This window comes from Epinephelus lanceolatus, chromosome 2, assembly GCF_041903045.1.
Source record: "Epinephelus lanceolatus isolate andai-2023 chromosome 2, ASM4190304v1, whole genome shotgun sequence".
NCBI lineage: Eukaryota > Metazoa > Chordata > Actinopteri > Perciformes > Serranidae > Epinephelus > Epinephelus lanceolatus.
Window position 1 is genome coordinate 47,692,025 of NC_135735.1, and position 18,533 is coordinate 47,710,557.

At 38.7% G+C, this 18,533-nt stretch overlaps 1 protein-coding gene across 5 annotated transcripts in view; it reads right to left on the reverse strand.

Moving 5' to 3' along the window:
* Positions 1-18,533, reverse strand: part of shank2a (SH3 and multiple ankyrin repeat domains 2a) — a 443,207-nt gene that overhangs the window by 99,190 nt on the left and 325,484 nt on the right. For all 5 annotated transcript variants that reach the window (XM_078162170.1, XM_078162166.1, XM_078162159.1 and 2 more), the window contains 2 exons: positions 16,154-16,293; positions 8,820-8,933 (listed from right to left, as the gene is read on the reverse strand). In XM_078162170.1, the coding sequence (XP_078018296.1) occupies positions 8,820-8,933; positions 16,154-16,293 (254 nt within the window). The remainder of the gene's footprint in view (positions 1-8,819; positions 8,934-16,153; positions 16,294-18,533) is intronic.

Sequence of the window (18,533 nt, forward strand, 5' to 3'; positions counted from 1 at the left end):
ATTTGATTTCAGTAGAGTTAAGCATAAGTTTCCTTTTAAATGGTCTCCTATGGGTTTTAGATATCTAGGTGTATTTGTTGACAGTAACCTTAAAAATCTCTACAAGCTCAATTTAGTTAGTTTGCTTCAGAAGGTGGGAGAAGATTTGAAAAAATGGATGGACTTGCCTCTTACATTACTTGGTAGAATCAATGTTATAAAGATGAATATCCTGCCTAGATTCCTATATATGTTTCAGTCACTTCCGATTCACGTCCCAATAGCATTATTTTCCTCCCTTAAAAAATTAATCAGACAGTTTATTTGGCATGGTAAGATGCCAAGAGTCAGCATGGATAAATTAACTCTGGATTATGAGGATGGAGGTCTGAAACTCCCTAATTTTCAGCTGTACTACTATGCTGCTCAATCCAGATTCTTGGCACAGATGTTTGACATGGGCCCTCCTCCTTCATGGCTCAATATTGAAAGGATAGAGATGAAAGAGGAGACACAAACAGATTTACTGTATGCGATAAAAAAACAATCAAAACTGCAACTGATAATCATTTAATCATCCATTAAATCCAAGTTTCATATAAACTCTGTGAACTTTTTAACCTAGAAGGGTTTCTTTCTCCTAAAACTCTGTTATAGGGAAATAGATTGCTACCAATGATCCTTCAGAGTGGCAACTTCAGATCTTAGCAGGGGAAAGGTGTTTGCCACCTAGAAAACTGCTATAAAGACGAAGTATTTATGTCTCTAGAACAGTTAAAAGAAAAGTACAGTTTAACAAATAAAGTTTTCCTTAGTTATCTCCAGTTACGTGACTTTATTAGAGCCAATCAAAAAGGAGATTGGAATTTACCTCCCACGTCTCTAGTTGAGCATCTGTGTCATGCTGGCCAACCATTATTTAGAACTATCTCAAGGGTGTATACAGCTCTTATGTCGACTTTATCAATACCAGATATGGATAGATCAAGGCTTAAATGGGAGAAGGACCTGGGAATAAGTATTAAGGAGCAGTTATGGAGGAACTTGTGCAGAGATGGGGTCATCTCTTCTTTAAACGCTAGGTATAGGCTGATACAATTCAACTTTCTGCATCAGCTGTATATTACCCCACATGAATTACACAAATACAACTCCAGTATATCACCTCTTTGTTTTAGATGTGGAACAGCGGAAGAAACAATCCTTCATTCTACCTGGCAGTGCTCTAAACTGCAGGGGTTTTGGCAGGGGGTATGTGAAACTCTATCAAACATCCATGGGGTTACGTTTCCACTGGAACCTGAAATTTGTTTACTAGAGAATTTACTAACTCCAATCTGGAGGCAAATTATGCTAAGAAACTTACAGAAATCCTTTTGACAATTGCTAAGAAATGTATTGCGATAAACTGGAAATCAGACGCCCCTCTTCCAATTAAAATGTGGCTTTGTGAAATCAATAGCTGTGTGCCCCTAGAGAAAATATCTTATTGGATGCAGAAAAGAAGTAAGAGTTTTTACAAAATATGGCAACCATTTTTAATTTATATGGAAAATCTCCCAGCACACCAGGTTGACTAATTTCCCTGTATTGGAGCTTGACTTGGCATGATTTACGAGCAGTGATACTCCCCTTTGTCTCTCTCTGTATCTCAGATTATTGCATAATGTATTTTATTTATTCATTTATTATTATTATTATTATTATTTTCCACTTTCTATTGTCCTGTCATTGTACATTGTGTCCATTTCATTTTTACTTTGCCACCTTGTGGATATTGACTTTTTTCTTGATTTGATTTTGTCTTGTCAGTTGGTAACTGTAACTGTGTTCCTGAAAGAAAAAAAAAAAAAAAAAAAAAAATCTGAATGATTTTATAACTAAATGTTGTTTCTAGACAGTAAAGTCACACTATAAACTCAATATCTGACTGGAAACAAAACTAAAATGTAAAGAAAATAAAAAAAAAATAAATAATAAAGAACACAGACAGTCAGTATCAGTCCTGTCCTCTCTGCTCTTCCCTCTGCTGCTGAGGAGATTCACTGCCTGCAGGTCACATTACCATCGGTATGTTTTAAAATATGTGGCAAACTAAACTAGACTGTTGTTGGATCAGCTTGTTAGTAACAATTTCCTATTAGCTGGAAAACGCTCTGTGCTTGTTTAAAACACAATATCAGTGGTGGTGGATGGAGACTTTGGACAGAGCGGATAAAATATTACTTTTCTACATGTTTACCTGTTGGTAAACATATGTATTGATAAAGTATTGACATTTTATTCATGGAGGTTTTATTGCATTCACAGTAACAAACGTAGTTGTCATCAGCTCAAGTTATCTTCACTTTTCTGTCTCCAACGCGGCATCTCTACTCTGTTTGTGTATGTGTGTGTGTGTGTGTGTGTGTGTGTGTGTGTGTGTGTGTGTTTGTGTGCGTAAAAGTGGCACAGAAGCCCTGACAGACATAAAAACAGTAAGCTAACATTTACAGATAAAAGAGCCGGTAGCATTGGAGCTTCTCAATTCTATTGTACTTAAAAATGTTAGTGCTGCGGCCTGTTTACTAATTAAAGCTTAAAGCTTCACACATCCATGTAAAAAGCGTATATTATAAGACTCATCTTGATCTTTATTTTATGAATTGAATCAGATGAATTGATTATGTTAACCCAGCCCTTTGTTTTACTACTTTATTGTTTGGATAGGCATTTTCAGTAAATTTAGGTGAATTTATGTGATATGCTGTTGTACAGGAAGCTGTATTACAATCTTTTATCAGTTGTAGAATGTCTTATCTCTGTTTTTCAGTTGATTTTACTTATTTTCATCACACTTATTCTACTTCTTTAATTTTGGACATGCAAGTGGGATGGTATTGTGAGCTGTCATTCCATCTGTAATATCTCAACACCTACTGGATGGATTTCCATGATATTTGGTAACCACATTCCCCCTTCAGGATTAACTGTAATAATTATTCTTTGACATTTCATCTTGTCCCATCATCAGGTCAACATTTGGATGTGTCCAACACTTTGGCTTATAACCAAATACCTGAATTTCCATCGGCCTTAACTGTACTTTGTGTTTATCGATAATTAGCAGATGTTAGCTTGCTAACATGCTAATCTAAGATGGTACACATGCTCAACATAAGCATTTTGACTGATTACATGTTAGCATACTGACATTAGCACTGAGCTCAAGAGTTTAATTTTGAATTACATGATTTCTCATGGTTACCATCTGTAGTCTTGAAATGGTTTAATCTTGCATTGAAGACTGTAAAAGCACCACAGCTGGATCACCAAGCAGGCCCCAGATGCCCACTTGAAATATAATGTTGTCATGTGTAATCTGCAGTCTGTAGTTGATGGGTAAATGGAGGTGATGGGGTACACACACAGAACACAGAGAGCAGGAAGAACAGTTGGTCAAGTGTCAAAAACCCCACAGCAGGTTCATCCCACCCTGAGGCACCTATTTATGTTGTTTTGAAAGGTGCTGTATAAATAATTTTGACTAGGCCTATATTTTTCCATTTGACCTATTACATTTTCTTAAAGGTTCAAAGTTACACATGATTAAGGGCGGGCTGTTATTAGTGACAGGCTGTCTGCCGATATTGTCCTCGGCTTCTCGGTCAGATCCACCCCTTGCTCCTCCACAGCTCCACCCTTTCACCCAAATATGGTCATTACTGGCTTCAAAAATCAAGATGGTGATGGCTGGAATGCCAAACTCAGGGTTTCAAAATGGGAGTCCATAAACCAATGGGTGACATCACGTTTGCTATGCTCATTATTTTTACAGGCTGGTGGAAATCTGATATATGGCTGTGTATGGACACTCTGCTAAACTGCAGGCAAACTCTTACGGGAATAGTCAGTGGTGTCTATATAATATGAATTCCTGGACATTAAATGTTCTTCTGTAATTTTCTGTAGTGGTCCCAGCAATATTTGTTCTTTTCTATTTGTTCTGTACTGAAGTAGCATATCACAAAACATGGTCAAGCTACATTTGAGTTGAGGACTGTAAGCGTCTTCATTTTGAAAGAGACGACCAATGGGGAACTCACTTAGTTATTAGGGCTGGCCCTGCTTTGCTGCGGTTGAGCCACACATATAAAACGTCCAAATAATTAGATAGTGGGTCAGTTTTAATTTCGTTGATGAAAACTTTGACAAAAAAAAATTGTCTATGTACTTTTTTCATTACCAAAATGAGATAATGACAAGCTAAAAAAAAAGTCAGAGTTTACAATAACCCTGGGTATAAAACCTAGTTGTTTCAGATTAGTTGTATGGGTTGTCAAAGTTTTTGAGACCATAAATAGAGAGATGTTGAGCTTTTCAAATGATGATTAGTAAGAGTGTGTTTGTAAATCACCACTTAAACCTGTCAAACACTGCTGGAGAAATGACAGCTTGTAAGTGTGTGTTATTTGTAGTAGTCAAAAAATTCTAAATGAAGTGTTTATACAACCTGTCACCTTGATTCTGATTTCTGACACATGAATTATCCTCACCGGATTAGTTAAAAAAAATATAAAATAAATAAAGAAAACATGACTAAAAGTCAACTAAAACTATGAAGGCCGACTAAAACTAATAAGCATTTTTGTCTCAAGACTAAGATTTAATCTAAAACAACTGTCAAAATTAACACTGTAGCAGGCCAGGACAAAAGAAAAGGAAGGTCTCCGAACAATCAAATATCTGCTGAGCATCCATCAGTAGTGTCAGAAGAAAACGTCAGTGATGTTTTCTTGACTTATGTCAACTAACATTTTCTTGCAGTTGCTAGCTGCCTTGGAAAACTCAAAATGAAATGTATGTCACCACCTGGTGTTTTCAAAATACCAGGTGGTGACAAAGACTTAGGAAATAGTTTCTGTGTGCAAAACCTTACAGCAAACATGATTTCAGTTGATGATATTCATGTTTTTACAGTTAACTACCCATGACTCTTTTTAAAGGTAAAGTTTGACACATCTCTGTTTGCAGGTGTTGGGGAGTAACACTGGTGTCAGAGGGAGCTGTGTGAAGTCGGAGCACTCTTTTACTGTAACAAAAGAATGAGCATCCATGAGTCAGTCATTGTCAGGTGGCCCAAATCTTAGTTTGTGTGTAGGGACTGACAGACGCTATTGTTCCTCAGTAATTCATGGATAATTTCAAGCCATCATGTTTTGAAATACTGGGGGATTTTGATTGATCTTGCCTTTCAGTTTCTCTTATTCATTACAATATAAAGTGGACACTACTACACCTACTTAACCACAGAGCTGTGTGTGTGTGTGTGTGTGTGTGTGTGTGTGTGTGTGTGTGTGTGTGTGTGTGTGTGTGTTGCCCATACATAGCTCCTCAAGTGCTCTCAAGGGTCCAAATCTGAACCTTAACAAAGCACGTCGAAGCGGGGCTTAATCCTGCTGCATCATATCTATTGAATTTGAGGGATTAGAAGCTAAAGGTGTTTAAGTTAAATCAGAATGTGTGTGAGTGTTCGTATGTCTATGTGGGGGCTGATGGTACAATAGAAGATAACTATTGTTTTGATCATGTTAACCTTGCATTTAAATATTGAATGTTTCAGACTGTAAAGGTATTTTGTATTGCTTTTTTTCACTCATAATATTTCTGTAAGAAGATCGTCCAGTTCTAATCTGGGGCCTCATTTATAACCCTTGTGTATGCACTAAAAATGATGTCAGGCTGTGGTAGGTGACAGGATTCAAGAATTTTTTGGGGGGGCATTCTGCCTTTAATGGATAGGACAGCCAAGTGTGAAGGGGGGAGAGAGAGAGAGAGAGAGAGAGAGAGAGAGAGAAGAGACTATGTGCTTTCTCACCTACAGCTCACCCACAAGCACCTCGATTTTTGTGTCAGTAATTTTTAATAATATCTTCTAATATTGTAAATATATACATTACCAAGTACAACTTAAGTTTTTAACTTAGCTTTTGTGTGTAAAATCACTGCAGTGCACTTCTTCACCTGCACATTTGGATTGTATAAATAAGAAAAGCCTAGAAATAAATCCAGTGACAGCTCTTGCACAATTATTAAAATGCATATCCTTATTATGAGTCCTAATCACAATGCAGGCGAAGATTGCAATAAAAACATAATTAAAAAAAAAATGTGTTCACCTATCAAACTTTCATTTTCAAATGATATCTCATAGTCGGGGATATCACTGATTGTCACAGTCATCTTGTGAGAAGCAAGTAGTCTAAAAGCTGTTAACATATAATACTGCAGTGACACTGTTGCCGTGATTCACCTTAAGGACCCATTCATTAGCAGCCTCATATTAATGCATCAATTCATGAGGTATTTTGCATTATCCATTTATGGTTGACTGTGGCCGTGTAGAGGGCGGGATATGAGGCTGATCCATGTGCAGACAATTCCAAGTTGATTTTGCACTGACAAAAAAAAACTGCGCACTGGCAATTATATATCAGAATATTTTTGCTACGTGCCATTTTTGGCTTTTGCTCACACACCCTCTTTTAGTATAGATCCTATGCACTGTTTTATAAATGAGAACCCTCGTCTAAAAAGGTAAAAGAGATGAAACTTGTGTTTTGTTTATTAGGTAATTGAGCAGGATCTTATCCATGTTTTGACTTTCACCTTTGGAAACTTTTTTTGTCTCCAACTTCCAAACTACACTGAGCATAAGAATGATAAGCATCACTTGTCACACCACTGACTCAGTGCTGGTCGTGGCAATGACATACAGTGAAGAGAAGATCAGCGCCCAATAAGCTCCTGTTTTTTTACATGGTCATTTCTTTATATTAATTATTTAAAGAAATCCTTAAATATGCCCAGCATTAGGTGATGAGACACATATGATATAATGTTAAATAAAAAAATAAATAATGACAGACAGATGGAAAGATAGAATAAAGGATTATCCCTTATTAATAGTTTAAGGAACGACGACAGAGACAGAAAAACACAAATTCTTTAACTTGAAACTGCTTTAGTGTTTTCACCAGTTTAAGTCATGCTTGTTTTGGAGAGGAAGAATCCTCTGTGGATATTTCAGCTTTCAGTAAAAACTCATGAAATATGAACACTAAAGAAATTCTGACTGCATTGCCAGGCTTAGCACAAAGACTGGAGAGATTGGTTAGAGTTAGGGTAAGAATACCAGGGTTAGCCCATCAGAGGGTTAGGGTTAAGGTTAGGGGAGAGGGAGAGAGAGAGAGAGAGAGAGAGAGAAAGAGTGTGTGTGTGTGTGTGTGTGTGTGTGTGTGTGTTAGGGCTCTTGATCATCCCAGATAAAAAAACCTGCATGCAGTACGTCTGTTTAGCATATCTGTTGGTTGCCTGGCAACCCTTATGATGATGACAACACAGTGGAAAGTCATTGTTCCCTGTGTTTGTCACCAGGAAATAGTTACAGCACATAATTCCTTGTAAAATTACAGAATGGTGTTTGTGCATTGATTAAAGAAACAAACCACAAGCTTTTGTTTTGCTTTAGAGGTGTTGTTATGCATAGTATTCTTGAACTTCAGAGAGGGTCAGGCTATCTGGTTCCTCGTGCTTTTAGTCTGTATGTTAAGGTCAGCTAATTCCCCCCTGACTCCAGGTCCATACTTAGCACACAGACATCAACCTTTTGGTGAGAAAACAATTTCCCAAAATGTCTACCTATTTCTTTAAAGATGAAATTTGAGGTATAGACAGCTTGACGATGCATAGAAGGTGGATGGGTGCTTCAATGATAAATAAATGTTGTACTTTGACTCAGACTTAGTTCAAACTAGTTTTCCTCTATCCATCCGGCGAATGTTAATTTTTTTGACAAATAGTGTATTTCCCAATGTCCTGTAATTTCCACAATCAGCCATGACTGTTCAGCTCCATACAGGCCATTCACTGCCCGTTTAATTGCAGCACACACACATGCGTGGCCTGTGGTCTTGGTCTTGGCTGAGGCTGCCTTTGAATGGGTCTTTGCAAGCCACCATACTGTGCTCCCATTTTCTGACAGGCTTCCTTTGCAGGCAAACCTGGGGGCAATTTGGAAGTGGCACAGTGTAAGAAGAGCTTCCTGTGCCAGTGGCCTTGGGTTAGGCTTTAAAATAAGCCACCAAGAAGAAGGCAAACAGCGAGTGAGAGAAGAACAAGTTGCTCCCCATCTGCCTCCATCATGGCTGACACACTCCGAAGAGCAGGGAAGACTAGGAGAGCGGGTGGGTGTGGGAAGTTGACTCCAGCGACACTGTGCTTTGTGATAATGTCAATAATTAAACAGTGTCAGAGAACAGAATACCAGAGGATGACAAAGATCATGGGACATGGAAAAGAGTAGGACAGACAGAAGGAAGACAGACATTTCAAAAACCTGCTGCCTCTCAGACTGTAGACATACTGACAGAGCTCACAGCAAGCTGCACAGAGACACTGGCAACAGCAAGAGAGATTGCAAGGACAAGGAAAAATATGATGTTTATGGGGAGCAGAGCATGGCGTGATATGTTCATTAGCTTGCACCCAGAGGACATCAGAGCACAGCTGAGTTAGCAGGGCAATGTAGCGCTTAGCGTTGTGCACCACAGCCTGGGGAGACTGAAAGAGACTGGGAGACAAGCAGACAGAGAAGCAGAGACACATGTAGCTCATGCACTGGAGAAAAAGAGGTCACTTGCAATCGCACTGCCTCAGGAACCTTCAACATGTAGCCTTAGCTTCTGTTCTTTGTTTGCCTCTCTCTCTCCACAACACTGGGTCATGGCAAACAGCACGTGTCCTACATAAGTCAATGTCCTACCTCTAACCGCTATGCAACCCCAAGCGATTAGACTTACAGCTCCTCTCCTCGGTGGCCTTGGCCGGGATCTCCTCCACACAGTCGGCTGGAAACCAGCCCACCTGGCCGCGGGCACTGCCCTCCCAGAAACCCCCCTCTCCAATGCTCAGAACTGGACCGAGGGGAGAGAGAGTGGGGCAAAGGGGGAGTTGGGAAAGTGGTAAGGAGAAAGTGAAAAATGACACCAGTTTCAGAGCACTAAATGAAAAGACAGAATAATGTGTCCTCAGAGATCATTTGCAGTGCTTTATCTAAAGGCTACATTTGAATAAAAATTAACACAACATTAAGGCAAAGGTTACTGCAAATACAAACTCTCCTACACTATATCAAAACTAAGCCCAAAATACCAACAGCGGTAAGTAAAGGGTGTTAGAAAGGATTGCTGTTAGGTGATATATATATATTGATATATTGAAATACAAGAATATGACCACATCCATCATGAGGCTGATAAATGGGATGTATGTTAGGGGTTGCAATTAAATGTCATCCATTAACAGTGTGAACTGCTGGAGCATGGAGCAGCTGATGCCTGCAAATGTTGACAAGCTGACAGTATTACTAAATGTTCTTGAGAAATCCAAAATCAGTTTGTGTGAAAGATATTTAGTGTTTGTGTTTAAGTAAGATTCTTGGTGGTCTTTAGTCCTAATAAGGGCGCTAGTTTATATGTATTGTTCCCCTTCCATTCAGGTTTATGGACATAAAGATCTGCTCAAAGACTGGTTGGTTTTTTGATAAAGATATTGTTTACATTTCCCACTTAAACCCAAGAAAAGATATTAGAAGTGATAATTAAAAAAAAACTGCGACAGTATGTTCCATTCCAATTTTGTTTGTCAATTTTGTTTGTCAGGTTTTTGAAGAGGGGTTGTATGGGGTACTTATCCATAGACAGCATATTTCAGATGTCAGTGAGCATGCTCCCAGTTTGGAGAAGCAGGCTAGGTTCAACAAAGAAGCTAAGTAATGTACTACTGTGGAGGGTTCAGCAACAAAATGTTTTTTAGTCACCTAAAAAAAAAATTCAACTTCCGTTTAAATATATGCTAGATTAAAAGTATTTCTACTGCTTTACCTTTAGAATAGAATAGAATAGAACAGAACAGACTTTATTGTCATTGTACAGGGTACAACGAAATCATGGGTGCTCAGCCCACACAGTGCAAAAGAAGACAATAAAAACATAAACACCTACTGATATAAAAAGCAATAAATAAAACGGACACAGTTGTGCAGTGTCAGGCAGTGATTTCCGACTGAAAAATGAAGCTGTTAAATCGCTCTCTTCAAAGCCAGACTCCATTAAGAAAAACAATGATTTAACATTGCTGAACACAGGAGCTGATGGTCCTAAACTGGCTTGGTCATTTTTATTTATTTTTTTGTGTGTGTTACTGTGTGATTTTGCCATTTAAAAGTGTTAGTTTGGATTCAGTGCCGAAGCCACACAAAAACACAAACTAACTTATGATCAAGGCAGCAGTAGACCAGCAGCTGCTGTGTTCAGCAAGCTAAAATTACTGTTTCTGTCAATGGAGCCTGGTTGGTTTGACGAGAGCATAGATGTGGAAATGAAACTGTTAACGACGTCTCTGTTGGAATGGGCTGTCTGCCGGCAAGGTGAAGCCTTAATAATGCTATAAATATAGCACACCTTCATGCTGATATTATATTTTTTAGGAGGGACTCATTTTAGGTGGTTAAAATACATTTTGTTGCTGCCTTCATCAACAGCAACAGATTGCTGAGCCTCTGTGCCAGCCTGCTTTTAAAAACACTGGGGGTGTGCTGACTGACATCTACTGTATTTAATACACTGACTATGGCCTCGTGGCCCAATTGTTGAAAAACGCACGCTAAAGTGCCCTCTTGGGAGCCAAAACGCGCGCTAAAGTGCCCTCCTGGGAGCCAAAACGCATGCTAAAGTGCCCTCCTGGGAGCCAAAATGCCCTTCTGGGAGCCAAAATGCGCGCTAAAGTGCCCTCTTGGGAGCCAAAATGCCCTCCTGGGAGCCAAAACGTGCGCTTAAGTGCCCTCTTGGGAGCCAAAATGCCCTCCTGGGAGCCAAAAAGCTCGCTAAAGTGCCCTCTTGGCAGCCAAAGCGCCCTCCTGGGACCCAAAATGTGCGCTAAAGTGCCCTTTTTGGAGCCAAAAAACACACTAAACTGCCCTCTTGGCTGGTTAAAACATGATAAACTGCCCTCTTGGGTGGTAAAAACGTGTGCTAAAGTGCCCTCCTGGTTGGCAAAACACACTAAACTGCCTTCTTGGGTGGAAAAAACACACTAAACTGCCCTCTTGGCTGGTTAAAACATGATAAACTGCCCTCTTGGGTGTAAAAAACACACTAAACTGCCTTCTTGGCTGGTTAAATCATGATAAACTGCCCTCTTGGGTGGAAAAAACACACTAAACTGCCCTCTTGGCTGGTTAAAACATGATAAACTGCACTCTTGGGTGGTAAAAACATTACTGTTGCTATGACTTTTTTGATCTATATTGAGCCAGAACTATATCTCACAGAACCAGTTTGGATTATCTGGTGCTAATATGGCGTTAAAATGCACTAGAATACAGGAAATGGCATCTACTTACTTTAAAATTGTCTGGGGGAGGACCCCCAGACCCCCCAAGGGATTTATTTCTTTCATACATCTATGTCTCTGTGTATTCTTCACAGTCCAGCGTTGAATCTACACAGTTCTCGTGGATGCTGATCCTAACTACAAACTAACTTGAGTAGTCTGTCTAGTTAGTCTGTTTTAGGGCTATATAATGTGCCATTTGTATAACATATAATCATGTCTAAAGTGCCCTCGAAACCACACAGAACTTAGTGCCCTCTTCAGTGGTGAGAACGTGCTGTATGTGCCCTTTTTTTTCTTTTCGCCCCTGCCCTTCAAAAAGTCTGTGCATGTCACTGCATATGACCCCACTTTGAAAAACCTGAACCATCCCTTTAACTCTTTAATATCTTTTGTCCCCTTCTCCCCCTTATGTAGCTATAAGGTTGGAAAAAATCATGTAATTCCATACAGTCTAACAGCATCATATCAACTTTATATCTTCTTTGTTTCAGCTCTTCATTTAAGATACTGAATGATGTTTACACTGCTTGAAATATTTAATCCATAATTTTACAGCTTCATCATTCCATTAAATTGAGATATTGTCTTTAATTTATACCACCTCCCAAAATTCAACCGAGCATATGATTACATTTCAATAAGCTGTGGCTGATAGTACATCATAACCTACAAACAGTAGGTACTAGCTATTTGTTATACTAAAATAAGCTGTACTGTATGTGACAGCAGCAATTAAAATTAATTGAGCTCACTATTAGTCTCAATAATTATCTCAGACAAAATCATTCCTGGTGAGCATTAAAAATAAACTGCTGGCACTAAAGTCAAGAGCATAATTTTTTTATTTACACATTAAGGAAGACAGAATATTGATGTTTCTGGCATGAGGCATGTCCTCCCTGATTTCTCAGTGAATCATGCATTTTATGCCCATTCATCAAACCCAGCACAGACCAGCATGCTCTTAATGTCTGCAGATGAGGAGGATGTTATTCCTCTGCATCTGTATTTAAACCCTGTAGAGCCTTAGGAGTCATTTTCATCAGATATGGTAATTTCCTATTTGATTTCCAGTTGTCTCATTTTCAGACACAATTATAAAATGAAGGCAGAGATGAATCAGTGATTTGCTTTTTGATTTTGGTATTCATCATTCATCCTCCAAGTGGGGGAAATTCTGTTCTTAAGGTACTTTACTTGAATATTTCAATGTGCTGCTACTTAACTCCTTTTCTCCAATACATTTTGTGGGCAAATATTGAACTTTTTTACTGCCCTTCATTTATTTGACAGTTTTATTACAACTTACTTTGCAGATTCTGATATTAATATGAAATAAAATCAACAAATAAAACATTAACTAGAACTCCAGATAAAGCGATCCAGCAGTATATAAATACAGTTATCCCATCTTTACACATTACTGCATCAGTAATCATAATCCAATAGATTGATATATTGTTCTGAAATGGTCCACTCTGTTATGAGGACTTTTGATACTTTGATTTTATTTTATTTTAATGATAATACTTTTACTTAAAGGCAAAACCTTAGTATTTTTAACATGTAGCCTACAATGTTTTTGAGTCTAAGTGACTAATGGGAGCAACGATATCTGAAACTGGTCCAGTATTGAGTGAAAGTTTAGCTTCAGCTGGCAGCTGTGAAACAGCTTGCAATGTAACCTCAGCATGTTTGCACCATCAGTTTATGTCCACTAGAAGTGCTTGGTTTTGCCACTGACAGGCTCAGATTTAATATTCAGTTTCTAGAAATAGTATGGAAAGGATCCCTACAGAGACAGTGACCTTTCTGTAAAAGAGTAAGATCATTTTGTTTAATCAGGGACAGCCCAAAAATCACTATTGCCAAACCTACCAGACTCCATTTAAATAAACAAGAATTTCATCATCATAGAACACCCTTCATTGAAAGTCGACCAAAACAAAATAAAAGTCACAACAACCATCTTGGTTTCTTCTTTCCACTGTTTCAACCATCACCAACTCTAGTTTGGTTGAAATAAACCCTTAATTTACCCAGTTAGAAGTATAAATATGTTGGCTCTATACACACTAAAATTAACGTTTATTTAAATGTAGTCTGGTGGGTTTGGCAACTGTGATTTCAGGGCTGTCCCTGGTTAAACAAAAAGGATCTTAGTCTTTAACAAAAAGGCCGACAGGGATCCTTTCCATAATCTTGTCAGACATTAAATTCAATCTGAGCCTGTTAGCACTGTGGACATACAGTGCCCTCCAAAAGTATTTGAACAGTGAGTCCAATTCGTTTACTTTTGTTGTAGACTGAAAACATTTGGGTTTGACATCAAAAGATGAATATGAGACAAGAGATCAACATTTCAGCTTTTATTTCCAGGTATTTACATCTGGATCTGATACACAACTTAGAAGATAGCATTATTTGTAATGGAACACAAAATTTTTAGGTGAGCAAAAGTATTGGAACATATAAACTTAAAATAGATTAAAGTGAATGAGACTTAATATTTAGTTGCAAATCCTTTGCTTTCAATAACTGCATCAAGCCTGTGACCCATTGACATCACCAAACTTTTGCATTCTTCTTTTGCGATGCTTTTCCAGGCTTTCACCACAGCCTCTTTCAGTTGTTGTTTGTTTTGGGGGGTTACTCCCTTCAGTCTCCTCTTCAGCAGGTAAAATGCATGCTCTATTGGGTTTAAGTCTGGAGACTGACTTGGCCAGTCTAAAACCTTCCACTTCTTGCCCCTGATGAACTCCTTTGTTGTTTTGGCAGTGTGTTTTGGGTCGTTATCTTGCTGCATGATGAAGGATCTCCCAATCAGTTTGGCTGCATCTTTCTTTAAATTAGCAGACAAAATGTTTCTGTAGACGTCTGAGTTCATTTTGCTGCTGCCATCATGTGTTACATCATCAATGAAGATGAAAGAGCCCGTCCCAGAAGAAGCCATGCAAGCCCAAGCCATGACATTACCTCCACCGTGTTTCACAGATGAGCTTGTATGTTTGGGATCATGAGCAGATCCTTTCTTTCTCCAAACTTTCGCCTTTCCATCACTTTGGAAAAAGTTAATCTTTGTCTCATCAGTCCATAAAACTTTTTCCCAGAATTTTTGAGGCTCATCTCTGTACCTTTTGGCAAATTCCAGCCTGGCCTTCCTATTCTTCTTGCTAATGAGTGGTTTGCATCTTCTGGTGTAGCCTCTGTACTTTTGTTCATGAAGTCTTCTGCGAACAGTAGATTGTGATACCTTCACTCCTGCCCTCTGGAGGTTGTTGCTGATGTCACTAACAGTTGTTTTAGGGTCTTTCTTTACAGCTCTCACAATGTTTCTGTCATCAACTGCTGATGTTTTCCTTGGTCTACCTGTTCGACGTCTGTTGCTTAGTACACCAGTGGTTTCTTTCTTCTTCAGGACATTCCAAATGGTTGTACTGGCTATGGCCAATGTTTTTGCAATGGCTCTGATTGATTGTCCATCTTCTCTCAGATTCACAATTGCTTCTTTTTCACCCATAGACAGCTCTCTGGTTTTCATGTTGGTTCCACCTCTAAATGCAGTCTACACAGGCAAAACCTTCAAAAATCATACTCAATCTGAAACTGAGCTCAGACATTCAGCGCTATTTATTGTTTGAATAATCAATGTAATTGGGAGACACCTGGGCAACAAAACACACCTGTCAGTCACATGTTCCAATACTTTTGCTCTCATGAAAAATGGGTGGGTTCAAACAAAAGGTGCTATCTTCTAAGTTGTGTATCAGATCCAGATGTAAATACCTGGAAATAAAAGCTGAAATGTTGATCTCTTGTCCCATATTCATCTTTTGATGTCAAACCCAAATATTTTCAGTCTACAACAAAAATAAAGGAATTGGCCTCACTGTTCCAATGCTTTTGGAGGGCACTGTATATTGACAGGCGAACATGCCCAGAGCAGTTGTGTAATGGTAGGTGATGAGGAGGGTGTACCTCTAGGTCAATGAGTAGGTTACAGAGGAGGGTTTTACACTGCAGTTTGCAACACACACCCCTTGTCTGTGTACGGCTGGCTCTGCATTGTAATAGATACGCTGTACACAAAACAACTCACCAACATTTTAAAGGCTAGGGTAGAGATGCATGCCCAAAATAGAAGCTCACATTTCTGGTCTGAAGGAGAAACATACCTGCTTTTAAACATTATGAAAGACTTCGATATCAACAATTTTTTGGATATGCCCAAATATCACAACACCGACCTTTTCAAGAAGGTGGTTGACTGAATGGAAGAGGGAGGCTGTGTTGGCAATGTCCAATAAGTCCACCAGTGGTAGGAAAAAAATCTTATTTTGATGTAAAGAAGCAAAATGACAAGCGGCTCCAGTCATTCTAAGCTGTTAATCAGAGTATGCAGGGCTACATGTAAACAGGAGTATAAGTGGGCTATTCATTTTCATTGGCCATGTAAATAGCTCAATAGGAATATTGTCTTTTTTAAGAAATAAGGGCAAAACCTGGATGCTGTGAGGGTCCAAAGGACAGAGGGATGTCATATGCTGTAAAGCCCTGTGAGGCAAATTGTGATTTGTGATATTAGGCTTTATAAATAAAATTGATTGATTGATTGATTGACAATTTTGTGCATGTAAACATAGTCACTGACTTTACTGGCAGTCTAGGATGGGGCTCTAATATGGACCCCCTTAGTGGTGAAAAAACAAGTAAACCATCACAACAAACCCATTCTCACCTTTGACCCTGTCACTCTTGTAGAGGTTGATCTCTCCCTCGGCTTGGGCGGTGTAAGGACGAACCACCACAAAATTTCTCCCAGGAACTGCGCTGTACAGCTTCCTTCTGGTGCCTACTGCCTCGCCATGACTGCTAGGACTGAAGGAAAGGAAAAAAATCACACACTGGTAAGGACACAAGGTTAAAGCACAATTAGAAAATCTAATTTACATTTAGTGGAGACAATAACAGAGACAACTAATTCAATAGATCCTGTAGGAAAGAACAATTTAGTGAAGCTTATGAAGTCCCAGTCTGACGTGTTGTTAAGCAATTTTCTGCCACGCCTGCCTTATTATTTAAAGTGGCAATAAAAAAAATTTAACCAAAACATTGTAGATGAAATTATGCACAGGTCACCAAGAAATTTCCATTTGATTTCAGGGTGTTGTCAAAAAAAAAAAAAAAAGGTATCTTGATGAGTAATTCAATATTGCAAAGAATCTGTAGGACAGAAGAAAATATATGTACCATGTAGTCATGCAGTCATGCAGTGTGGAAGAACTGTTTTATATAACTTCAGAGCTACTTAAGGAGACTGACTGAAGGCCGAAGGTCAACGTTTTAAACTATGTACTCAAAAAGTTGAAGAAAAATACTTTGACAATCTAAAAAAAAAAAAAAAAGAAAGAAATTAACAATATGAGCTTCCTAAAAATTACCACTGAAACACACACACACACACACACACACACACACACACTACAGCCTCTGACACACAGCTAAACTGGATTTATGCGAATGGATACATGGACACACACACACACACACTTAAACCAATTATGCAGAGGAGATATTCAGAGGCCAGCAGGCACGTGTTTTGCTGGAGTAAGTGGGGCAGAATATAGGCAGACTGTGACCCACAGAGCTGCAGTGGCTTCTGGGTAAGAGACAAGACATTCTAAAGACCGTACAGGGAGCTACATGGGACCAGCAGTAGAAAAGGAGAATATCAAAAAGCCACAAAAAAATAGAAGGATCATATATGAACACTCCGGTCCTCCAGAGACAATATGATTTTGTGCTGGTTGTTTAATATGAATCGAATGATGCAGGTTGCATTTATATGTTTGTATGTAAAATCTAAAATACATGAATATAAAAATCTGCATTAAAACAAAAGTGATCTCCAACACTCCCTCGTCCATCCACAGCACTGAGATGTGACCACAGAGAGGATAACTGTGGTGCTGGATAATGTCTGACATGATAATGTAGCGCCACTTAGTGGTCAACTTCCAAAACATCACTTTCCACAACAGATGGATTGATGGATCAGGGAAGTGTGCAGTTTTTAGTCTCACCAAACATGATGGAAAAATGTGATTTCACAGTGAGTCCTTTTTTCCGTTTTGTCTTTCTTTTTTTTTAATCAGCAGTTAGTTTACAATTTGGTTTGATTAAAAACCAGAAAGTTGTTGAACTTTTAGTGTACATAAGTAAATATGAGCCCGAACTGTTATCTGATTTATAAACATCAGGACTGAAAAGACGATCAGACTTGACTATCTAGAGGAAGTAAATGTTGTAACAAGGTTTCTGAACCCCTGCAAGGATCATTGCACGGTAAAATGGATACAGTTAAACAAGCACCCCTCACCAGCTGGACCAGCTTTCTTGTTTTACAGCGAGACAGTCACTAAAATACGTTTTTGAAAACATCTGAGGAGAGGATGGAGTCCTAAGATGTTTTCAAAAACATGTTTTAATGACAAGTATCCAACATGGCAGCCAGGTCACAAACTTTCTCATTTTACAACTAAACAGTACAAGCAAAAACATCTGAGGTGAGAACCAGGCAATGCAGTAACAGAATCGTGATTCATTTTTGATCAGCACTGCCTAGTTTGACAGTTTGACCACAGTTCATGGAGCGACTAACATGATTGACAGCTGCTTTAGAGACTCCTGCCATTGGAGGCAGTAGAGAGAGGAGGAGAGACATAATTTTTCTGTCTCATGTATAGTAACAGTTTTAGCAAATATGACACAAAGCTATTTTCATAAAAGTTACCAACTGTGTCTTTAGTATCAGCATAAATCAACTAATATTTAAAAGGGTTTTAACAATGAAAACAAGAGAGAAATGTTAGACTTGTACTTTGCTTTGTGATCAATAACCAAAAAATACCAAAGTACACTGCTTTGCAAAAAGCTTTTAATAAATGGGTTTAGCGCCCACATATCTCAACTCTCTTGGTGCTTGTAAAAGTCAAGAGAGGATCTTTAAATGGTTCAGTTTCTTTGAGGCTACATTATCAAATCAATGTCAAAGATCCTTTGAATTCTACTAAGAATTTCCTTCAAAGAATTTCCAGGGATGTATACGTGTGTATCCT